Source organism: Oncorhynchus keta, chromosome 4 (assembly GCF_023373465.1).
Source record: "Oncorhynchus keta strain PuntledgeMale-10-30-2019 chromosome 4, Oket_V2, whole genome shotgun sequence".
Classification (NCBI taxonomy): Eukaryota; Metazoa; Chordata; class Actinopteri; order Salmoniformes; family Salmonidae; genus Oncorhynchus; species Oncorhynchus keta.
This window is the reverse complement of record NC_068424.1, coordinates 17,061,655-17,085,641: the sequence shown is the minus strand read 5'-3', so window position 1 is coordinate 17,085,641 and position 23,987 is coordinate 17,061,655. Positions and strand designations below refer to the sequence as shown.

The 23,987-nt window shown below is 44.7% G+C and overlaps 1 protein-coding gene across 1 annotated transcript in view; it reads right to left on the bottom strand.

Annotated features, from left to right (window-relative positions):
* LOC118369994 (coiled-coil domain-containing protein 191) overlaps window positions 1-23,987 on the bottom strand; it is a 34,021-nt gene that overhangs the window by 9,370 nt on the left and 664 nt on the right. Inside the window, exons 2-15 of the mRNA XM_052502729.1 lie at window positions 18,845-18,886; window positions 18,571-18,706; window positions 18,201-18,353; window positions 17,873-18,054; window positions 17,469-17,692; window positions 17,127-17,280; window positions 16,855-17,045; window positions 16,264-16,516; window positions 15,216-15,348; window positions 7,672-7,972; window positions 7,021-7,112; window positions 3,377-3,459; window positions 3,063-3,164; window positions 871-1,014 (exon numbers count right to left, since the gene is read on the bottom strand). Of these exons, the coding sequence (XP_052358689.1) occupies window positions 871-1,014; window positions 3,063-3,164; window positions 3,377-3,459; window positions 7,021-7,112; window positions 7,672-7,972; window positions 15,216-15,348; window positions 16,264-16,516; window positions 16,855-17,045; window positions 17,127-17,280; window positions 17,469-17,692; window positions 17,873-18,054; window positions 18,201-18,353; window positions 18,571-18,706; window positions 18,845-18,886 (2,190 nt within the window). The remainder of the gene's footprint in view (window positions 1-870; window positions 1,015-3,062; window positions 3,165-3,376; window positions 3,460-7,020; window positions 7,113-7,671; window positions 7,973-15,215; window positions 15,349-16,263; window positions 16,517-16,854; window positions 17,046-17,126; window positions 17,281-17,468; window positions 17,693-17,872; window positions 18,055-18,200; window positions 18,354-18,570; window positions 18,707-18,844; window positions 18,887-23,987) is intronic.

Here is a 23,987-nt window from a genome sequence, read left to right as displayed (position 1 = left end):
CAGACTGAGACATACAGCCATGCCTGTCCCCACCAACACACATACAGATTGAGACATACAGCCATGCCTGTCCCCACCAACACATACATACATACATACATACAGCCATGCCTGTCCCCACCAACACATACATACATACATACATACATACATACATACATACATACATACATACATACATACATACATACATACATACATACATACATACATACATACATACATACATACTGAGACATACAGCCATGCCTGTCCCCACCAACACACATACAGACTGAGACATACAGCCATGCCTGTCCCCACCAACACATACATACATACATACATACATACATACATACATACATACATACATACATACATACATACATACATACATACATACTGAGACATACAGCCATGCCTGTCCCCACCAACACAGACTGAGACACACAGACTGAGACATACTACCATGCCTGTCCCCACCAACACAGAATGAGACATACTACCATGCCTGTCCCCACCAACACAGAATGAGACATACAGCCATGCCTGTCCCCACCAACACAGAATGAGACATACAGACTGAGACATACTACCATGCCTGTCCCCACCAACACAGACTGCACATGCCCCACCTGCAATAAAGTATGTGGATCTCAGATTGGACTCTACAGCCACCAAAGAATTCACTGTTAACTCTGAAATGGAAGTCATCATCGGATACGATGGACTCCCATAAGCGAATACAATATGGTGTCTGCTGTGTTTGATTGGCTGTCCTGAGCTATGTGACTCTAGGGGAGAGTGTGTGAGTGTGTGTTGAGTCTCTCTGTGCAGACCCTGCATGGGGCCAGTTGATTGGTCGAGGCCGACAGTGCCAGTGATTACCTGAGTGTTGGCTTGGCTCTGGGCGACTAGGCGTTTCCATGGCTCCAGGCCTCGCCGTAGTAAAAGAGTTCTGTGGTAGTGTTTCTGGGCCTGGGTCTGGAGCTGCTGGTCTCGCTCCAACCTCCACTGTTTCTCCTGCTCCCTCTGAATACACACACAGTCAGTCAGGCACACACACACACAATCAGTCAGACACACAGACACACAGTCAGACAGACACACACAGTCAGTCAGGCACACACACACACACAATCAGTCAGACACACAGACACACAGTCAGACACAGTCAAACAGACACACACAGGCCGACAGAGACACATTCACACACACACAGGTACTTACTGTGTTAATGTGTAGCTGCTTTATGTACACATGGTTCTGTTTTATGTTTGTGATTAAGCTGCTAGTATCAGAACTAGGAACCACATTTTCAAGAGCTTCTAAATGTCTAGTTAGATCTGACCACCAAGATGTGTCAGTGTGATGTAAGGCCAACATTATCACACATAACATTGACCAACCATTGCATCAATGCTTTGAACAGCTACCATCAAAACATCACTACAGATCTAAGGGAATAAAAATGTAATGTTCAATGTGTTTCCATTGCATTTTCAACTCTAGCGATAGTTGTCACAAAAACTGTTACGTTAAATAGCAAATGTGCCTACTCTGGTCTTCTGTCTGCATTTACAACATTGTACTGAAGCGTCCTGTTTCATCACAGCTGTTTGCATAACTTGCATAAAGACTGGATGGAAATGTGGTTACTGTCACATTTCTTTTGTCTTTTATGGCTTTGTTTTGGGGGGAAAAAATGTCATTTTCCTTGACAGAATAATTATTCTCATCTGATTGCATTTGACAGATATTACTTTCACCACGAGAGGGCAATTGGATGATTTCTGTGGGTCTGTCCTCCCTAAATGGACTGTTTTTGTTGCTTGGCAGTTCTCAGCTGTTAGCAGCCAATGACTAGCAGTTACTGGTGATTTAAAAACTGAGGATTCCTTTTTTTTTCTTTCTCTCTTCTCTCAAGTCACTGCTAAATTATTCAATATAACAAATCAAACATTAAACCTCAAACAATTCATGGTATCCTCGTAAACAATTCATTTAAAATAAAAAATAATAAAATGAAGACCTGGTGTTTATTTGCTCAAATGTGTGCCGTTGCCCAGCTATTAAAAGGGACAGACGTTTAAGTTTAACGTTATATTATGTTATTATTATGTATTGCATACGTGTTAATGACATCTGTGTATATATACCGAACAAAAATATAAAATGCAAACATTTCTATGATTTTAGTGAGTTCGAGTTCATTTAAATTGAAATCAATTCATTTGACCCTTATCTTTGGATTTTACATGACTAGGCAAACCAGGCCCACCCATTGGGGAGCCAGGCCCAGCCAATCAGAATGAGGTTTTCCCCACAAAAGGGTTTTACTACAGACAGAAATACTCCTCAGTTTCATCAGCTGTCTGGGTGGCTGCTACCATACGATCCCGCAAGTGAAGAAACTGGATGTGGAGGTCCTGGGCTGGCGTGGTTACACGTGGTCTGTGGTTGTGAGGCCGCACTGCCAAATTCTCTAAAACGATGTTGGAGGCAGCTTATGGTACAGAAATGAACATTCAAATATCTGGCAACAGTTCTGGTAGACCTTCCTGCAGTCAGCATGCCAATTGCACGCTCCCTCAACTTGAGACATCTCTGGCATTGTGGGACAAAACTGCACATTTTAAAGTGGCCTTTTATTGTCCCCAGCACAAGGTGCACCTTTGTAATGATTATGCTGTATAGCCAGCTTCTTGATAGGCATATCATATCACACCTGTTAGGTGGATGAATTATCTTGGCAAAGGAGAAATGCTCACTAACAGGGACGTAAACACATTTGTTCACAACATTTTAGAGAAAAGCTTTTTGGGACCTTTTATTTCAGCTCATGAAACATGGGACCAACCCTTTAGATGTTGCATTTATATTTCAGTATGTGTTTCTGTCCCTGTGATGGCAATACATAATATCTGGGTCCTTATGTATCCAGCGTCACAGAGTAGGCGTGCTGATCTAGGATCTAAAGTCCTAAATACACTCTCAGTGGAAGTGGAAGCTTTTTTTCAAATACGCCTTTCAACTTGAAAGTTGTCCCCAGTACAGTTCCACTGTAAACATTGCGTCACCTCTCTCTCTTGTCTCTTCTCCTCCTTCCTCCTTTCCACTGCTCTACGTTTCTCATCCTCCTCCTCCCTCTGCCTCTCCTTCACTGCTGTTTTCAGCTGGGCCTGAGAAGAGAAGAAAGTTTAATGTAATGCTTCCTAGAACACTTCCCCAGACTCTCTCCAGTGGACTGCACACACACTCCCCTGCAAAGAGGTTCATTGTCCCCAATAACTTTATATATACTTCAATAGCCTCTCTAATTCCCAGCCTCTGTTGACCTATCTGAACAACACCAAACTATTCCATATCCCCCACTGGCCTGAACATTTCTCACCAGCCTCTCCTCCTCCTCCTTTCTCTTCAGCTCCTCCACCTCCCTCCTGCGCTCCGCTCGCTGACGAGCACGTTCCTCCATGGCTGAGAAGGGGAGAGAGAGAGAGAGACCAATAGGATAACCTTTTTGGTTCCAGGTAGAACTATTTTGGGTTCCATTTCCTGTAGAACCCTCTTTGGAAAGGGTCCTACCTGAAACCAAAAGGGGTTCTTCAAAGGGTTCTCCTATGGGGACAGCCAAAGAACCCTTTTTGGTTCTAGATAGCACCTTTTTTTCTAATGTACATACAGTGCATTCGGAAAGTATTCAGACCCCATGACTTTTTGCACATTTTGTTACGGCTTATTGGTTAAATTATTTTTCCCATAATCTACACATGGTACCCCATAATGACAAAGCGAAAACAGGGTTTTAGAAATGTCTGCAAATGTATTAAAAATAAAAAACAGATACATTATTTATATAAGTAGTCAGACACTTTGCAATGAAACTCGAAATTGAGCTCAGGTGCATCCTGTTTCCATTTGTTCCGAATCCTCCTCCTTTCCATTTTCTCCGAATCCTCCTCCTCCTCCCAGACTGGCTCTGGTTTACTCCTCCTGCTCCAAGTGCCCCCCTCTGTGGTCGCCTTGACTCCTCGTATCGTCGCCTTTCCTCCTGTGCTATCGCCATCTGCTTCCATGGCAGGGTCTTGTCCCCTGCCATTACCTCCTCCCAGGTCCAGGATGTCCTCCACTCATCTTTCTCCCGGGCCCAGGATGTCCTCCACTCATCTTTCTCCCGGGCCCAGGATGTCCTCCACTCATCTTTCTCCCGGGCCCAGGATGTCCGCTCCTCATTCACACGCTGCTTGGTCCTTATTTGGTGGGTTATTCTGTCACGTTCGTCATATTGATGAGACCAAGGCGCAGCATGATAAGCATTCTTTCTTCTTTTAGTTAACAAATAAACACTAAACAAACTAACAAAGAAACAAAACAAACGTGAAGCTATATAACACCAGTGCTGACAGGCAACTACACATAGACAATAACCCACCAAACCAAAATGGAAAGTGGCAACATAACTAGGATCACCAATCAGAGACAACGATACACAGCTGTCTCCGATTGGGAACCAATTCAGGCCACCATAGACCTACAAATACCTACCGTAGACATACAAAAACCCCATAGATATAGAAAAACCCCTAGATAAGACAAAAAACACACCCACCCTCGTCACACCCTGACCTGACCAAAATAATACATAAAACATAGATAACTAAGGTCAGGGTGTGACACCATTGATCATCCTTGAGATGTTTCTACAAATTAATTGGAGTCCACCTGTGGTAAATTAAATGGAAAGGCACACACCTGTCTATATAAGGCCACACAGTTGACAGTGGATGTCAGAGAAAAAACCTAGCCATGAGGTTGTAGGAATTGCCCGTAGAGCTCCGAGACAGGATTGTGTCGAGGCACAGATTGGGGAAGGATACCAAAACATTTCTGCAGCATTGAAGGTCCCCAAGAACACACCGGCCTCCCTCATTCTTAAATGGAAGAAGTTTGGAAACAGCAAGACTCTTCCTAGAGCTGGCCGCCCGGCCAAACTGAGCAATCAGGGGAGAAGGGCCTTGGTCAGGGAGGTGACCAAGAACCCGTTGGTCACTCTGACAGACCTACAGAGTTCCTTTGTGGAGATGGGAGAACTGTCCAGAATGACAACTATTTCTGCAGCACTCCACCAATCAGGCCTTTATTGTAGAGTGGCCAGACGGAAGCCACTCCTCAGTTAAAAGCACATGACAGCCCGCTTGGAGTTTGCCAAAAAGCACCTAAAGACTATCAGACCATGAGAAACAAGATTCTCTGGTCTGATGAAACCAAGATTGAACTATTTGGCCTAAATGACATGCGTCACATCTAGAGGAAACCTGGCACCATCCCTCTGGTGAAGCATGGTGGTGGCAGCTTCATACTGTGGGGATGTTTTTCAGCGACAGGAAGACTCGTCAGGTTTGAGGGAAAGGTACAAAGAGATCCTTGATGAAAACCTGCTCCAGAGCGCTCGGGACCTCAGACTGGGGCAAAGGTTCATCTTTTAACAGGCCAACAACCCTAAGCACACAGCCAAGACAACGCAGGAGTGGCTTCGGGACAAGTCTCTGAATGTCCTTGAGTGGCCTGGACTTGAACCCGATCAAACATCTCTAGAGAAACCTGAAAATAGCTTAGCAGTGACGCTCCCTGTCCAACCTGACAGAGCTTGAGATTATCTGCAGAGAGGTATGGAGAAACTCCCCAAACACAGGTATGCCAAGCTTATAGCATCATACCAAAGAAGGCTCGAGACTGAAATCGCTGCCAAAGGTGCTTCAAGAAAGTACTGAGTAAAGGGTCTGAATACTTACAGTATCAGTGAAAAGTTTGGACACACCTATTCATTCAAGGGTTTTTCCTACATTGTAGAATAATAGTGAAGACATCAATGCTATGAATTAACACATAGAATCATGTAGTAATATTTTAGATCCTTCAAGACGGTTGGAAAAGCATTCCAAATGAAGCTGGTTGAGAGAATGCCAGGAGTACAAAGCTGTCATCAAGGCAAAGGGTGGCTACTTTGAAGAATCTCAAATGTAAAATATATTTAGATTTGTTTACTACGTGATTCCATGTGTGTTATTTCATAGATATGATGTTGTCACTATTATTCTACAATGTAGAAAATAGTAAAAAATAAAGAAAAACCCTGGAATAAGTAGGTGTGTCTCAACTTTTGACTGGTACAGTTTTGTATTTTTAAGAAATATGCAAAAATGTCTAAAACCCTGTTTTTGCTTTTTCATTATGGGGTAGTGTGTGTAGAGTGAGGGGGGAATAAACAATTGAATACATTTTAGAATAAGGCTGTAACGTAATAAAATATGGGGAAAGTCAAGGGGTTTGAATACTTTCCGAATGCACTGTACATTTGTGGTGTATTGTTCCAAAGGAGAATGTGTGTTTGACAGAGCAAGAGACAGTGTGTGTGTGTGTGTGTGTGTGTGTGTGTGTGTGTGTGAGAGAGAGTATCTACAGGCCTTGCCCCCCTGCTCTCGCCACGGCCCTTCTATTCCTATGTATAGGAAACTTCAGCCAAACAGAGTAACAGAGACTCTTTATTCCTCCAAGTACGCTAGCTACGGCTCTATACATCTACGGCTCTATACATCTACGGCTCTATACATCTACGGCTCTATACATCTACGGCTCTATACATCTACGGCTCTATACATCTACGGCTCTATACATCTACGGCTCTATACATCTACGGCTCTATACATCTACGGCTATATACATCTACGGCTCTATACATCTACGGCTCTATACATCTACGGCTATATACATCTACGGCTCTATACATCTACGGCTCTATACATCTACGGCTCTATACATCTACGGCTCTATACATCTACGGCTCTATACATCTACAGCTCTATACATCCCACTCACGGACATGAAATACTTTTGATCCTCTTTCCTATTATTCTCCACGACAACATAGACCATTGTGTGATCAACCATCTGGAAACTATTTCTGTGTGTGTGTGTGTGTGTGTGTGTGTAGTTTAGCTCTACTCAGAGCTTAACATGGAGGTGAATGTGCTGACTGACCCATGACGGTGGGATGACGACAGGGCTGACGGACAGCTGGTTTCCTGTAGGCCGAGAAACGGCCATCTTTCCCCCGAGTGACTCTTCCAGCCCTGAAACACAGAATATCACCCAGAAACACAAATTAAATATTCACTCTCTAATATAGATCTACTCTATTCCCAATTTACCAGACTGACCCAACCAGCCCTGCACCCACTCGCTCCCTGCACACTGCTTGCTCTGTATCCACTCTGCTCATGGTAGCTCTGAGTGGGTGAGTATCCATAGCAACGGCTCCGCTTGGGCTGCTTTGCTCAATTATGAGACATAAGAGAGCAGTGGAGCTGTAAGCTACTCTTCATCACACTGAACTTTGTGAAATAATCTCTCCTGTCGTATATTTGACGAGGTTGAAGCACTTGTGACACCATGTTATGATCTTAGTCAGATAAGACTAGCAGGCGCAAATGGCTCAGCTTCAAAATGTTAGTGAGCACTTAAGTGATGCTCGAGCCCTACCTGTACCCTTGTTATTGATGGAAAAACAGGCCCTACTTAGCACAAACCTGATGTTTAACGTTGGGCTAAGGTCAGACACACCCCACAATGGCAACCTGTGCGCCTCTTCTCCTCACCTGGGTTCCCATGGTAATGTGAAGAGGGACCAACCTGGATTCTTTGGGGTCAGAGGTCATCTCTCTGGGCCTTGGTGATGCTGGGACAGCGATCTGGGCGGCTGTCTGGGCCTCCTGCCTCAGTCCCATCATGCTCTGCTCCTCCTGGAGGCGTGCAATCTGCTCCTGTTGCTCCCTGAGGAGCTTCCTCTGCTCTGCAATGGTCTGCTGCTGGCTGGCATGGCGATGCTCGAACCGGCCCCCACACACCGCTGCTGTATGAGACCGGGGGGCAGCCCCTACACTGTCGTCCCCATCGCCCACTTCGCCCCTCTCCCGTGCTCGCCTCAGCTCGCCTATTGAATAGAATAGAACTTTATCATGAAATGATGCACATGTTTAACCCTTTGTGGAAGTAGAAATCTAAATCACTGATATATATTTAAAGTTTCCCCTTTTCACCAATATATATTTTTAACTACCTTGGTTGGAACGGAACTGAAAGAAATAGTGGTTCTGTTCAGAACAAATGATTGGAAAAGGGTTTGGGTTCCAACCGCTGCTTGATAGAACTAGAGGACAGACAAGTTGCCCTTAACTAAGATGTACAGTTGAAGTCAGAAGTTTACATACACCTTAGCCAAATACATTTAAACTAATTTTTTCACAATTGCTGAAATTTAGTAAAAAGTCTGTCTTAGGTCAGTTAGGATCACCACTTTATTTTCAGAATGTGAAATGTCAGAATAATAGCAGAGAGATTGATTTATTTCAGCTTTTATTTATTTCATCACATTCTAGTGGGTCCGAAGTTTACACACACTCAATTGCCTTCCACAAGTTTCCCATAATAAGTTGGGTGAATTTCACCTTTATTTAACCAGGTAGGCTAGTTGATAACAAGTTCTCATTTACAACTGCGACCTGACCAAGATAAAGCAAACCAGTGTGACACAAACAACCACACATGGAGTTACACATGGAATAAACAAACATACAGTCAATAATACAATAGAAAAAGTATTTATACATTGTTTGCAAATGAGGTAGAATAAGGGTGGGAAGGCAATAAATAGGCCATAGTGGTGAAATAATTACAAAATAGCAATTAAACACTGAAGTGATAGATGTGCAGAAGATGAGTGTGCAAGTAGAGAGCAAAGGAGCAAAATAAATAACAGTATGGGGATGAGGTAGTTGGATGGGCTATTTACAGTTGGGCTATGTACAGGTGCAGTGATCTGTGAGCTGGTGCTTAAAGTTAGTGAGGGAGATATGAGTTTCCAGCTTCAGTGATTTTTTTCAGTTCGTTCCAGTAATTGGCAGCAGAGCACTGTAAGGAAAGGCGGTCAAATGTCACACCCTGACCTTAGTATTCTTTGTTTTCTTTATTATTTTGGTTAGGTCAGCCACCAATATTTAGTATTTAGTCAGCCACCAATTGTGCAAGTTCTCCCACTTAAGAAGATGAGAGAGGCCTGTAATTTTCATCATAGGTACACTTCAACTATGACAGACAAAATGAGAAATAAATTCCAGAAAATCACATTGTAGGATTTTTAATAAATTTATTTGCAAATTATGGTGGAAAATAAGTATTTGGTCACCTACAGACAAGCAAGATTTCTGGCTCTCACAGACCTGTAACTTCTTCTTTAAGAGGCTCCTCTGTCCTCCACTCGTTAACTGTATTAATGGCACCTGTTTGAACTTGTTATCAGTATAAAAGACACCTGTCCACAACCTCAAACAGTCACACTCCAAACTCTACTATGGCCAAGACCAAAGAGCTGTCAAAGGACACCAAAAACAAAATTGTAGACCTGCACCAGGCTGGGAAGACTGAATCTGCAATAGGTAAGCAGCTTGGTTTGAAGAAATTAACTGTGGGAGCAATTATTAGGAAATGGAAGACATACAAGACCACTGATAATCTCCCTCGATCTGGGGCTCCACGCAAGATCTCACCCCGTGGGGTCAAAATGATCACAAGAACGGTGAGCAAAAATCCCAGAACCACTCGGGGGGACCTAGTGAATGACCTGCAGAGAGCTGGGACCAAAGTAACAAAGCCTACCATCAGTAACACACTACGCCGCCAGGGACTCAAATCCTGCAGTGCCAGACGTGTCACCCTGCTTAAGCCAGTACATGTCCAGGCCCGTCTGAAGTTTGCTAGAGAGCATTTGGATGATCCAGAAGAAGATTAGGAGAATGTCATATGGTCAGATGAAACCAAAAAATAACTTTTTGGTAAAAACTCAACTCGTGTTTGGAGGACAATGAATTTTGAGTTGCATCCAAAGAACACCATAACTACTGTGAAGCATGGGGGTGGAAACATCATGCTTTGGGGCTGTTTTTCTGCAAAGGGACCAGGACGACTGATCCGTGTAAAGGAAAGAATGAATGGGGCCATGTATCGTGAGATTTTGAGTGAAAACCTCCTTCCATTAGCAAGGGCATTGAAAATGAAACGTGGCTGGGTCTTTCAGCATGACAATGATCCCAAACACACCGCCGCCTGGGCAACGAAGGAGTGGCTTCGTAAGAAGCATTTCAAGGTCTTGGAGTGTTCTAGCCAGTCTCCAGATCTCAACCCCATAGAAAATCTTCGGAGGGAGTTGAAAGTCTGTGTTGCCCACCAACAGCCCCAAAACCTCACTGCTCCAGAGGAGATCTGCATGGAGGAATGGGCCAAAATACCAGCAACAGTGTGTGAAGACTTACAGAAAACGTTTGACCTCTGTCATTGCCAACAAAGGGTATATAACAAAGTAATGAGAAACTTTTGTTATTGACCAAATACTTATTTTCCACCATAATTTGCAAATAAATTAATAAAAAATCCTACAATGTGATTTTCTGGATTTTTTTCTCATTTTGTCTGTCATAGTTGAAGTGTACATATGATGAAAATTACAGGCCTCTCTCATCGTTTTAAGTGGGAGAACTTGCACAATTGGTGGCTGACTAAATACTTTCTTGCCCCACTGTATATGTGTCTTTGTTCTGTCTAGGATTTTTGTATGTTTATGGGGTTGTTTCTAGTCTAGGTGTTTTATGTCTATGGTTGCCTAGATTGGTTCTCAGAGGCAGCTGTTTATCGTTGTCTCTGATGGGGGCCATATTTAGGTAGCCATATTCCTTGTGTATTTTGTGGGTTATTGTCTATGTGTAGTTGCCTGTTTCAGCACTCGTGTTATATAGCTTCACATTCGTTTTGTTGTTTTGTTTAGTTTGTTTAAGTGTTATTCGTGTTATTCCTGCGCCTTGGTCTCCTCGTTACAACGTACGTGACACCAAAGGAGGAATTGGCTTTGGAGGTGACCAGTACTTGCTGGAGCGCGTGCTACCGGTGGGTGCTGCTATGGTGACCAGTGAGCTGAGACAAGGCGGGGCTTTACCTAGCAAAGACTTATAGATGACCTGGAGCCAGTGGGTTTGGCGACGAATATGAAGCGAGGGCCAGCCGACGAGAGCATACAGGTCAAAGTGGTGGGGAGTATATGAGACTTTGGTGACAAAACTGATGGCACTGTGATAGACTGCATCGAATTTGCTGAGTAGAGTGCTGGAGGCTATTTTGTAAACGACATTGCCGAAGTCGAGGATCGTTAGGATAGTCAGTTTTATGAGGCTATGTTTGGCAGCATGAGTGAAGGATGCTTTGTTGCGAAATATGAAGCCGATTCTAGATTGAATTTTGGATTGGAGATGCTTAATAAGTCTGGAAGGAGAGTTTAGAGTCTAACCAGACACCTAGGTATTTGTAGTTGTCCACATATTCTAAGTAAGAACCGTCCAGAGTAGTGATGCTGGACGGGCAGACCGGTGTGGGCAGCGATTGGTTGAAAAGCATGCATTTAGTTTTACTTGCATTTAAGAGCAGTTGGAGGCCACGGAAGGAGAGTTGTATGGCAATATAATCTCATCTGAAGGTTAGTTAACAGTGTCCAAAGAAGGGCCAGAAGTATACAGTATGGTGTTGTCTGCGTAGAGGTGGATCAGAGAATCACCAGCAGCAAGAGCGACATCATTGATCTATACAGAGAAGAGAGTCGGCCTGAGAATTGACACCTGTGGCACCCCCATAGACTGCCAGAGGTCCGGACAACAGGCCCACCGATTTGACACACTGAACTCTGTCTGAGAAGTAGTTGGTGAACCAGGCGAGGTAGTCATTTGAGAAACCAAGGCTGTTGAGTCTGCCGATAAGAATGTGGTGATTGACAGAGTCGAAAGCCTTGGACAGGTCGATGAATACAGCTGCACAGTATTGTCTCTTATCGATGGCGGTTATGATATTGTTTAGGACCTTGAGCGTGGCTGAGGTGCACCCATGACCAGCTCAGAAACCAGATTGCATAGCGGAGAAGGTACGGTGGGATTCGAAATGGTCGGTGATCTGTTTAACTTGGCTTTAAAAGACCTTAGAAAGGCAGAGTAGAAAAGGTATAGGTCTGTAGCAGTTGGGTCTAGAGTCAGAAGAGGGGGATGACCACAGCATTTTGGGGATCTCAGACGATAAGAAAGAGGTTGAACAGGCTAGTAATAGGGGTTGCAACAATTTCAGCGGATAATTGTAAAGAGGGTCCAGATTGTCTAGCCCGACTGATTTGTAGGGGTCTAGATTTTGCAGCTCTTTCAGAACATCAGCTATCTGGATTTGGGTGAAGGAGAAATGGGGAGGCTTGGGCAAGTTGCTGTGGAGGGTGCAGGGCTGTTGACCGGGATAGGGGTAGCCAGGTGGAAAGCATGGCAAGCCGTAGAAAAATGCTTGTTGAAATTCTCAATTATCGTGGATTTATCAGTGGTGACAGTGTTTCCTAGCCTCAGTGTAGTGGGCAGCTGGGAGGAGGTGCTCTTATTCTCCATGGACTTTACAGTGTCCCAGAACGTTTTGGAGTTTTTTCTACAGGATGCAAATTTCTGTTTAAAAAAGCTAGCATTTGCTTTCCTAACTGTCTGTCTATATTGGTTCCTAAATTCCCTGAAAAGTTGCATAACGCGGGGGCAATTCGATGCTAATGCAGTACGCCACAGGATGTTTTTGTGCTGGCCAAGGGCAGTCAGGTCTGGAGTGAACCAAGGGCTATATCTGTTCCTGGTTCTACATTTTTTTGAAAGGGGCATGCTTATTTAAATTGGTGAGGAATGCACTTTTAAAGAATAACCAGACATGAGGTCAATATCCTTCCAGGATACCCGGGCCAGGTCGATTAGAAAGGCCTGCTCGCTGAAGTGTTTTAGGGAGCGTTTGACAGTAATGATGGGTGGTCGTTTGACCGCAGACCCATTACAGACGCAGACAATGAGGCAGTGATCGCTGAGAGCCTGGTTGAAGACAGCAGAGGTGTGTTTGGAGGGCAGGTTGGTTAGGAGGATATCTATGAGGGTGCCCGTGTTTACGGATTTAGGGTTGTAGCTGGTAGGTTCATTGATCATTTGTATGAGAGTGGGGGCATAGTGCTTAGATTGTAGGATGGCTATGGCGTTAAGCATGTCCCAGTTTAGGTCACCTAACAGCACGAGCTCTGAAGATAGATGGGGGGCAATCAATTCACATATGGTGTCCAGGGCACAGCTGGGGGCAGAAGGTGGTCTATAGCAAGTGACAACGTTGAGAGACTTGTTTCTGGAAAGGTGGATTTTTTAAAAGGTAGAAGCTCAAATTGTTTGGGCACAGACCTGGATAGTAAGTCAGAACTCTGCAGGCTGTCTCTGCAGTAGATTGCAACTCCGCCCCCCAGTTCTATCTTGCCGCCTGGGGAATGGGAGTGGAGCTAGGCACTGCAGGCCCTGGATTACCGGAGGAACAGAGGAGGATAAGGGTACGGCTAAAGGCTATAAGAACTGGTCGTCTAGTATGTTTGGAACAGAGAGTAAAAGAAGCATGTTTCTGGGCACGGTATAATAGATTCGAGGCATAATGTACAGACAAAGGTATGGTAGGATGTGAATACAGTGGAGGTAAACCTATGCATTGAGTGACGATTAGAGAGATATTGTCTCTAGAAACATAATTTAAACCAGGTGAGGTCACCGCATGTGTGGGAGGTGGAACTAAAGGGTTAGCTAAGGCATATTGAGCAGGGATAGAGGCTCTACAGTGAAATAAGGCAATAATCACTAACCAAAACAGCAATGGACAAGGCATATTGACATTAGGGAGAGGCATGCATAGCCGAGTGATCATAGGGATCCAATGAGTAGCTCGGCGGGCTGGAGACACGGCAATTCAGACAGCTAGCAGGCCGCGAATAGCAAGTTAGCATAAGGGCCTTAGAGGGACGTTGCGACGTAAGAAGTCTGTTGTAGCCCCCTCGTGCTGTTACGTCGGCAGACCAGTCGTGAAGGATCAGCAGGGCCCTGTGTGGTAAAAGGTATATTGTAGGTATATTGGCCAAAGAACTTTTCCGATGGGCCTCTTCAGCTAACAGTCCGATATGCTCTAGACAGCTAGTGGGCCGCGGCTAGCAGGCTAGCAGATGGGCATTCAGGGGACGTCGCGACGGAAGAGCCAGTTGAAAAAAACCCTCGGGCAGATTACGTTGGTAGTCCTTCTTCATGATGCCATCTATTTTGTGAAGTGCACCAGTCCCTCCTGCAGCAAAGCATCCCCACAACATGATTATGGCACCCCCGTGCTTCACGGTTAGAGTGGTGTTCTTCGGCTTGCAAGCGTCCCCCTTTTTCCTCCAAACATAACGATGGTCATTATGGCCAAACAGTTATATTTTTGTTTCATCAGACCAGAGGACATTTCTCCAAAAGGTATGATCTTTGTCCACATGTGCAGTTGCAAACCGTAGTCTGGCTTTTTTTATGGGGGATTTGGAGCAGTGGCTTCTTCCTTGCTGAGCGGCCTTTCAGGTTAAGTGGATATAGGACTCGTTTTACTATGGATATAGATACTTTTGTACCTGTTTCCGACAGCTTCTTTACAAGGTCCTTTGCTGTTGTTCTGGGATTGATTTGTAATTTTCACACCAAAATACATTCATCTCTAGGAGACAGAACGCGTCTCCTTCCTGAGCGGTATACAGGCTACGTGGTCCCATGGTGTTTATACTTGCGTACTATTGTTTGTACAGATGAACGTGGTACCTTCAGGCATTTGGAAATTGAGGTCTTGGCTGATTTCTTTTGATTTTCCCATGATGTCATGCAAAGGGGCACTGAGTTTGAAGGTAGGCCTTGAAATCCATCCACAGGTACACCTCCAATTGACTCAAATTATGTCAATTAGCCTATCAGAAGCTTCTAAAGCCATGACAATTTTCTGGAATTTTCCAGGCTGTTTATAGGCACAGTCAACTTGTATGTGTATGTAAACTTCTGACCCACTGGAATTGTGATACAGTGAATTATAAGTTAAATAATCTGTCTGTAAACAATTGTTGGAAAAATTACTTGTCATGCACAAAGTAGATGTCCTAACCAACTTGCCAAAACAATAGTTTGTTAACAAGAAATGTGTGGAGTGGTTGAAAAACAAGTTTTATTGACTCCAACCTAAGTGTATGTAAACTTCCGACTTCAACTGTAGGTAGGAGTGTCCCCTAATATATTTAAACATTTACTTTGATCACTCACCTGCACTCAGCGCCGCGTTACGCCTTGTCACCTGCCAGGGGAGTGTGTGCAGGACCACAGCCCCCAGCGGTCCGTCCCCTTGACAGGCAGGAGAGGGGGTGGGGCCAGCAGGTTGTGACCCTGGCTGACCTTTCTGCAGAGACAGGAATTGTGAAGTGTACAGGTCACATGGAAATAGGGGAAATGGGATGAAGTTGATAATGAAAAAATACAAATACTGTTTTTCTTGGGAAAAACAATCTCAATTGACATTGAAACAGCTAAGATGACATTTAAGCTGTATAGAAATGATAATGACCTACATTTATAGTCTCTTCTAACAGTCATCTACGAATGCTTGACAGTCAGGGAGCATAGAAAATTCCAACAATGATAGATATGGGACTAATTTTAAGACATTTTGATGTCAAAGAAATATTATAACCAATTTTAAGTGCGGCCATCTGTACCTCAGTGAAGACCAAATGCGGCATGGCAAAATGAGTTTGACACCCCTGATCTAGAAATTAGTTCCCCTCTCCCTCTCCCCCTCAAGCTCTATTCCACTATTCAATATCTCCCTTTTTGTCAGTCACTTCCTCTCTCTCTCTCTCTGAGGAGGAGAAAGCAAACCTTGCAGTGTTGTGAATATTTCATCAACTTCCAGAAAGAAAAGTACAGGCCAACTCATGCGAGGAGAGGAACTCTGATACAGAACTTGTTTATTCAGTAGATACTGATAGACTAATGCATGACTTTCACCAAATGAATACAAAAGCACATTTTATTGCCTTGCAGATTCATTTTACCATTGCAGAATTAAGCTATAGCTAATATTTAATTCATGACTACAGATCGTTACCACCTTCGGGCTTCTGTCTGTACTGTGATACACTCCAGCAAATGTATATCCAATGGGAAGACAACACTGTGTGTGTGTGTGTGTGTGTGTGTGTGTGTGTGTGTGTGTGTGTATCTGTCATGTTGTCTGTGTCCTCCTACATAGCTATGCCTATACTTTGTTTGTGTTGACTTTCCTCAGTGGGAGGGCTCTACAAGTGTCACTCACCAGTTCTACGGTTTCTGATTGGTCAGAAGGCTCAGGTAGGGCAGTGATTGGCTCAGGAGTATGTGTCTCCTCCATCATCTTGAGTTTCCCAGTTGCCACGGCATTAATCAGGGCGGCCATCTTGCGCCGCGTCTCTTGATGCTGTGACAACAGCTCACGGCGTTCTCTCTCCGCCCGACACCACAGCCGCCAATCACTCAGGCATCGTCTTAGCAAACGCCTACGGTCACTCACCATCGCCACCTGGCAGCGTCTACGAGGGATTACGCACTATTAGAGACAAAACACCTGGTGTGACTGATGAGTTTGAGGGCCAGATTTGCTAATCATCTTCACCAGGTGTTTACAGGCACCTGTGTACTTGGCAAGGCAAAACAAATTACCTGATTTAAAACTGTCTAGGGTTTCTTCCTCAATGTTCAGAAGTCAGATTCTGTGTTAATATTAAATTCAGCCTGCGCGCCAGTTAGGTATAGTTTTCACTTTTTAAACCAAAGTGCGAAACATAAAACTTCACCCTCCCAGAACACCAGGCAAGTTAAATAAAGTGTGCAGATTGTAATGTTAGGACAGACTCCATTCTGTCCTTACCTTTTCTGGGTCCGTAACTCCTCCTCTGTTCTCTCCGCTTCCCGCCGCTCTCGCCCTGCCCACACCAGCGCCCGCCAGTCTCGCCACGCCCTCAGCTGTCTCCTCCAATCACAGAGCGCTGCCGCCTTGCCCATCTGCAACCTCTTCTCCAACAGCACTGAGTACCAGCCAGAGAAGTGCCTCTGCAGACACTGAAACAGACACCAATGTGTTGTTGAGATGCTGTGAACACTAAGCACACACCACCAACAGAACTCTGTCCTTCTACTAACCTTAAGGTTGTGCATCTGAACCCTGACCTCTACTTGCTGTAGTCTGAGTGGTCTCTCAGTGTCACGTTGTTTCTGTGCAGTAGAGAATGAAGGGCCTGGCTGGAGTACCAGTGAGCTCTTAGCTGCCATCTTCCTAGCGATCCTCTCCCTCTCCCTGTGGGGGAGACACCCAGACGCAGTCAGACCTACAGGGCCCTGACCTAGCTCCAAACGGATTGGCTTATTTTAGAGACCCAGCATTCTGAATAAGAGCTCATTGCATGGGCGTGATGCAGGTGATTGTAGGAGTGTGGAAGTAAATGCGTGGTTTTGTTTGTCTTGCTGTTTCCATGGTTACTGTACATTTGCCTGGCTAGTTGCTCCAGGTTCCTCCTCTCCTCCGTCTCGCGGCGCAGTCGCACCATCTCCTGCTGCACCATCTCCTCCTGCCTGCGTGCCTCCTGCCTCCTCCGCCTCTCCTCCCCCTGCTCCCTCCTCTGCGCCTCCTCCCTGGCCTGCCTCCGCGCCACTCTTTCCCTGTGCAGCCTCTCCCGCTCCGCGTCCCGCCGTGCACGGTTCTCACGCACCTGGAATGAGAAAAAAGGAGGAATTAGATGTGGATGATGTCATAAAAGAGAGCAGAAGGTTGTAGTAAACAGCTTAATTCACTTCCATTCACTGGGACTTCCATTTGGCCCCTTATGTTTTCAACTTCTTGGGAATCCTGAGACTGTCCAATCCTGCGTAACGTCTCTCTGGTTCTGTACCTGTCGGTGACGTGCCTCCATGGTGAGGCTCGGGTCCCTCCTCATCCTCCTGTCTCGCTCTTCAGAGTCTAGTGCCAGATCCTCCACTATCCCAGAATCCACCACTTCCCGCTCCATGAGGTCTTGAAGGAAGTTGTTAACCGCTGAGCTCTCCTCTTCCTCAGCCAGGTGGGAATACAGATCTGAGAAAGAGACGGAGGGTGTACTGTATTACATCTGGTCCTTATGGACCCACTGACTGTGGTATGATGTATTAACTGAACCATATATTGTCAGATAGAAGTTAAGAGTTAAATGTGTGTTGTTGTATAGGTTAGTGTCTCTGTACCATCAAAGTTGTTGTAGTCCAGGGAGACAGGCTGGGCAGGTGGCATGGCTTCTGGACTGTTCTTCTCAGGGGAGACAATCACATCCTCCTCATCCTCCATCTCCAATTCCAGACGCAACTTGCTGTTCATCCAATCACTAAGAAGAGCCTGGGCTACAGGAAAAAAAGAGTCACAAAAAAGGTGTGTGTGTGTGTGTGTGTGTGTGTGTGTGTGTGTGTGTGTGTGTGTGTGTGTGTGTGTGTGTGTGTGTGTGTGTGTGTGTGTGTGTGTGTGTGTGTGTGTGTGTGTGTGTGTGTGTGTGTGTGTGTGTGTGTGTGTGTGTGTGTGTGTGTGTGTGTGTGTGTGTGTGTGTGTGTGTGTGTGTCCTACCTTCCCCGTATGCTTGGTCATGATCCAGCAGCTGCTCTGTGCTGTGTAGTGCCATCGACTGACTGCTTATCACTGAATGGGGCTTCTTCAGGGAAAAAACCTCAGTCACTGCAATGTCTGAGGCCATTTCCACTGTCTGGGGACACAAAAGCACACCTCATGAATACATATGGCCTTATAGACAGATATAGCAGAATAATATCCTCTGCACACAAACAGTGTATCTCTGGTTTCAGGAGGTAAAGATGGACAAAGTGAAAGAAAGAGTTCTCACCTTCATCCATTGGTTGATCTCCCCATTATTGAGCTGCACCTGCTATTGTAGAAAATGAGACTTATTTATGATGACAAGAGCAGGAGCAGGAGACCGTTTCACAGACAGCGAGAGTGGTTAACCCGTGGATGTAAAACCAAGAGAGTCCAGCCAATGCCTAATGTCTGAGGATTATTTCAGATTAATTTCCTATAGCAGTTAATTTTTTCCCCTCTTCTAAGAGTGATTCAAGTATCCCTGTGTCACCCTGAGCACTACCAGAGGATCTCCGTGTCATGACTGTCCACGAGAATCCCAACAGGTCAGATCAGGTTTGCAATGAATAACTTCAATCAGACCCCCTCTCACCCGTAGAGGGGAAGGAAAGAATTAGTGGGGATTAACAACTCACATCCTGTTGTAAATCAAGGGAGAAGACCCAGTCCTGCGCTCTCCAAATTCACCAAAGGAATGTGCTTTGTCTCAACAGACCTTTTTCCCTCTGAAACTCTTAACACATTCAAAGGCAACTACTGGAACAAAATGTTTAACGTATAACGTAGAGAATGGTCAGAGGCGATCAAAAGAACACTCATTTTGTGATGTCATAAAAATGTTAAAAAGGAAATACTGTAACTTTGAAGGTATACCCACTACATATATGAAGTTGACATACTATGTGTTGTGCAGGTAATATGAAAAATTATGAATCAAATCCAATTTTATTTGTCACATACACATGGTTAGCAGATGTTAATGCGAGTGTAGTGAAATGCTTGTGCTTCTAGTTCTGACAATGCAGTAATAACCAATGAGTAATCTAACCTAACAATTTCACAACAACAACCTTATACATACAAGTGTAAAGGGATGAAGAATATGTACGTAAAAATATATGAATGAGTGATGGTACAGAACGGCATAGGCAAGATGCAGTAGATGGTATCGAGTACCGTGTATACATAGTCGCAAAGTTCAAGGGGGCCGAATACTTTCGCAAGGCACTGTATGAGAGGAGTAATATAGGGTATGTAAACAAATACAAGTGGCGTTGTTTAAAGTGGCTAGTGATACATTTTTTGACATCAATGTTTCCATTATTAAAGTTGCTGGAGTTGAGTCAGTATGTTGGCAGCAGCCACTCAATGTCAGTGGTGGCTGTTTAACAGTCTGATGGCCTTGAGATAGAAGCTGTTTTTCAGTCTCTCGGCCCCTGCTTTGATGCACCTGTACCGACCTCGTGGGTGAACAGGGAGTACAGGAGAGGGCTCAGAACGCACCCTTGTGGGGCCCCAGTGTTGAGGATCAGCGGGGTGGAGATGTTTTGTTACCTACCCTCACCACTTGGGGGCAGTCCGTCAGGAAGTCCAGGACCCAGTTGCACAGGGTGGGGGTCGAGACCCATGGTCTCGAGCTTGATGACGAGTTTGGAGGGTACTATGCTGAGCTGTAGTCGATGAACAGCATTCTCACATAGGTATTCCTCTTGTCCAGATGGGTTAGGGCAGTGTGGTTGTGTTTGCGTCGTCTGTGGACCTATTGGGGAGGTAAGTAAATTGGAGTGGGTCTAGGGTGTCAGGTAGGTTGGAGGTGATATGGCCCTTGACAAGTCTCTCAAAGCACTTCATGATGATGGAAGTGAGTGCTACGGGGTAGTCATTTAGCTCAGTTACCTTAGCTTTCTTGGGAACAGGAACAATGGTGGCACTCTTGAAGCACGTGGGAACAGCAGACTGGGATAAGGATTGATTGAATATGTCCGTAAACACACCAGCCAGCTGGTCTGCGCATGCTCTGAGGACGCGGCTGGGGATGCCGTCTGGGCCTGCAGCCTTGCGTGGGTTAACACGTTTAAATGTTTTACTCACGTCGGCTGCAGTGAAGGAGAGTCCGCAGGTTTTGGTAGTTGGCCGTGTCAGTGGCACTGTATTGTCCTCAAAGCGAGCAAAGAAGTTGTTTAGTCTGTCTGAGAGCAAGACATCCTGGTCCGCGACGGGGCTGGTTTTCTTTTTGTAATCCGTGATTGACTGTAGACCCTGCCACATACCTCTTGTGTCTAAGCCGTTGAATTGCGACTCTACTTTGTCTCTAAACTGACACTTAGCTTGTTTGATTGCCTTGCGGAGGGAATAGCTACACTGTTTGTATTCGGTCATGTTTCCGGTCACTATGCCCTGGTTAAAAGCAGTGGTTCGCGCGAATGCTGCCATCAATCCACGGTTTCTGGTTGGGGAATGTTTTAATAGTTGCTGTGGGTACGACATCGCCGATGCACTTGCTAATAAACTTGCTCACCAAATCAGCGTATTCGTCAAAGTTGTTGTTTGATGCAATGCGGAACATATCCCAATCCACGTGATCGAAGTAATCTTGAAACGTGGAATCAGATTGGTCGGACCAGCGTTGAACAGAATTGAGAGCGGGAACTTCCTGTTTTAGTCTCTGTCTATAGGCTGGAAGCAACAAAATGGAGTCGTGGTCAGCTTTTCCAAAAGGAGGGCGGGGGAGGTCCTTATATGCGTTGCGGAAGTTAGAATAAGTATGATCCAGGGTTTTACCAGCCCTGGTAGCACAATCGATATGCTGATAGAATTTAGGGAGTCTTGTTTTCAGATTAGCCTTGTTAAAATCCCCAGCTACAATGAATGCAGCCTCAAGATATGTGGTTTCCAGTTTACATAGAGTCAAATAAAGTTTGGTCAGGGCCATCGCTGTGTCTGCTTGGGGGGGAATATATGTGGCTGTGATTATAATCGAAGAGAATTCTCTTGGTAGATAATGCAGTCGACATTTGATTGTGAGGAATTCTAAGTCAGGTGAACAGAAGGACTTGAGTTCCTGTATGTTATGATCACACCACGTCTCGTTAATCATAAGGCATACCCGCCGCCCCTCTTCTTACCAGAAAGATGCTTATTTCTGTCTGTGCGATGCATGAAGAAACCAGCTGGCTGTACCGACTCCGATAGCGTGTCTCGAGTGAGCCATATTTCCGTGAAGCAAAGAACGTTACAGTCCCCGATGTCCCTCTGGAATGCTCCCCTTGCTCGGATTTCATCAACCTTGTTGTCAAGAGACTGGACATTGGCGAGTACTATGTTCAGGAGCGGTGAGCGATGTGCCCGTCTCCGGAGCATGACCAGAAGATCGACCGCTTCGTCTGGCCCTTTTACGGCGACGTTGTTTTGGTTCGCCGGCTGGGATCCGATCCATTGTCCTGGGTGGTGGGCAAAACAGAGGATCCGCTTCGAAAAAGTCGTATTCCTGGGCATAATGATGGTGAGTTGACGTTGCTCTTATATCCAGTAGTTCCTCCCGACAGTATATAATAAAACCTAAGATTACCCGGGGTACCAATGTAAGAAATAACACGTAAAAAAACAATATACTGCATAGTTTCCTAGGAACGAGAAGCGAGGCGGCCATCTCTGTCGGTGCCATCTCTGTAGTGTTTTTGTTAAGAGAGGGATGTGATATGAGAAGCTATAAGTGATAACTGTTTTCCATAACTTTGCACAGTGAGTAATCACCGCCCCGGAGTGAGGGTCAGAGAGCGTGTCACCCTGACGGGACCGCCCTTCGAGCAAAAGGTATAAATGATGGGCTAAGGAAAAAACACATTGGACCAGAAAAGTGTGAATGGGCAGCTGCACGTTTAAAACGGATTGAACTTTGAATCTCAACACGAGGTGGAGACGATAAAATTACCTCCCGAACAATCACTGGTATGGCTGACTAGCTCTCCCAAGTAAAGTATCTTCGAAAGCGAATTTAAGTAGGACCATCCTGTTACTCTGCTCAAACCATCGTATTATGCTACTCTCATCAAACCACTGGGGAACCATCGATACGGCTGGCTAGCCTATCTTCAAAGAAGCATATTCAAGAGCGAATGTAAGGAAAATTAACTCTATAGTTCTGTTCAGGACTACACAACAAGTCACTGGATACCAGCCAACTACAGAGAAGGACAACAGTAGAAGACTTTTTGGAACCATTTCAGACAATCCGAGCCTTACAAGCATGCCGCAAAAAAGGCCCAACCCCCTTTCCAAGGAGATCTCCGGCAAACCCAGGCATTTCACGTAAATACATTCATGATTTCTTACTTAAAGCGGGCGGCGGTTCGTGTGCAAAGTATATGGTTACTGTAGGGGAAAGTCATTTCTGAATGTACCAATGGTAAGTGTCTCTGACCCTCTCCCTCTTCATCTCTTCTTTAACAAGCAGCCATGTTGCCGTCATTCCGCTAGGGACCTGTTTTCAGCGTATTACGTCTTCAGTCAATAACTGGTGCTCGGATTTTTGCAGATGCATGGATGTTACGACTGTTCAGAATGGGGATATGATACGAGGTTATGATTAATAAATTGACTGTTTATAGATGTGATAGGTAAAGATCTTTGAGTTTAATTTGGAGGATGGTAACTCCTTAAAGATTCGCTCTCGTTGTGCCCCAGATCCTAATGAGTTAATTGTTACATGATTCATTTAATTGGGTAACAATTAAACATAGTTAATTAGCTAAATAACAGTCTTCAGATTCATGTTAATTAAAGTAAAGTCACGACATCAAAAAGGCCATTTAAACTGTAAGGGCTTCTTCAGCCTTCTCCAGTCACTGGGATGTATAAACCCATACATTCTGAAGCCCCACTTTATTTCTAAAGATAGCTTTGAGGGCACTTTTATTATGGTTTACCCATCTCGATAGGTTTCTTCCAGTAAGGAAATGTCTGAGAGATGGAGACAGAAAATATGATACAGTTGAATATATTTAAAGGTCACAGCTGTTTTTATCTCAATATTAAATCATTTCTGGGTAACAATTATTAAGTACCTTGCTGTGATTGTTTTCAATTAAAATTATAAAAAATGTAATTAAAAAATTGCTTCTCAACAAAGAGAAATTTCTCAAGTAAAAATTTAGCTTGGACTGTCTGAGTGCAGAGGGGAACATTGAAAATAAGCTGTTAATGGTAGAGAAGCTTGGAACTCTCTTTCTTATTGGTCTATTAAATAATTTGCCACCTGGTGATGTCACCACGCAGGCCAAAACTCCATCCCAACAAAACAAGCTGAAATTTCAGGCGGTCTTTTTACAGCTTACACTAAAATGGCATTAGCATAATTGGAGCCTGCAGGCTGACTTTGGTTGTCTGGC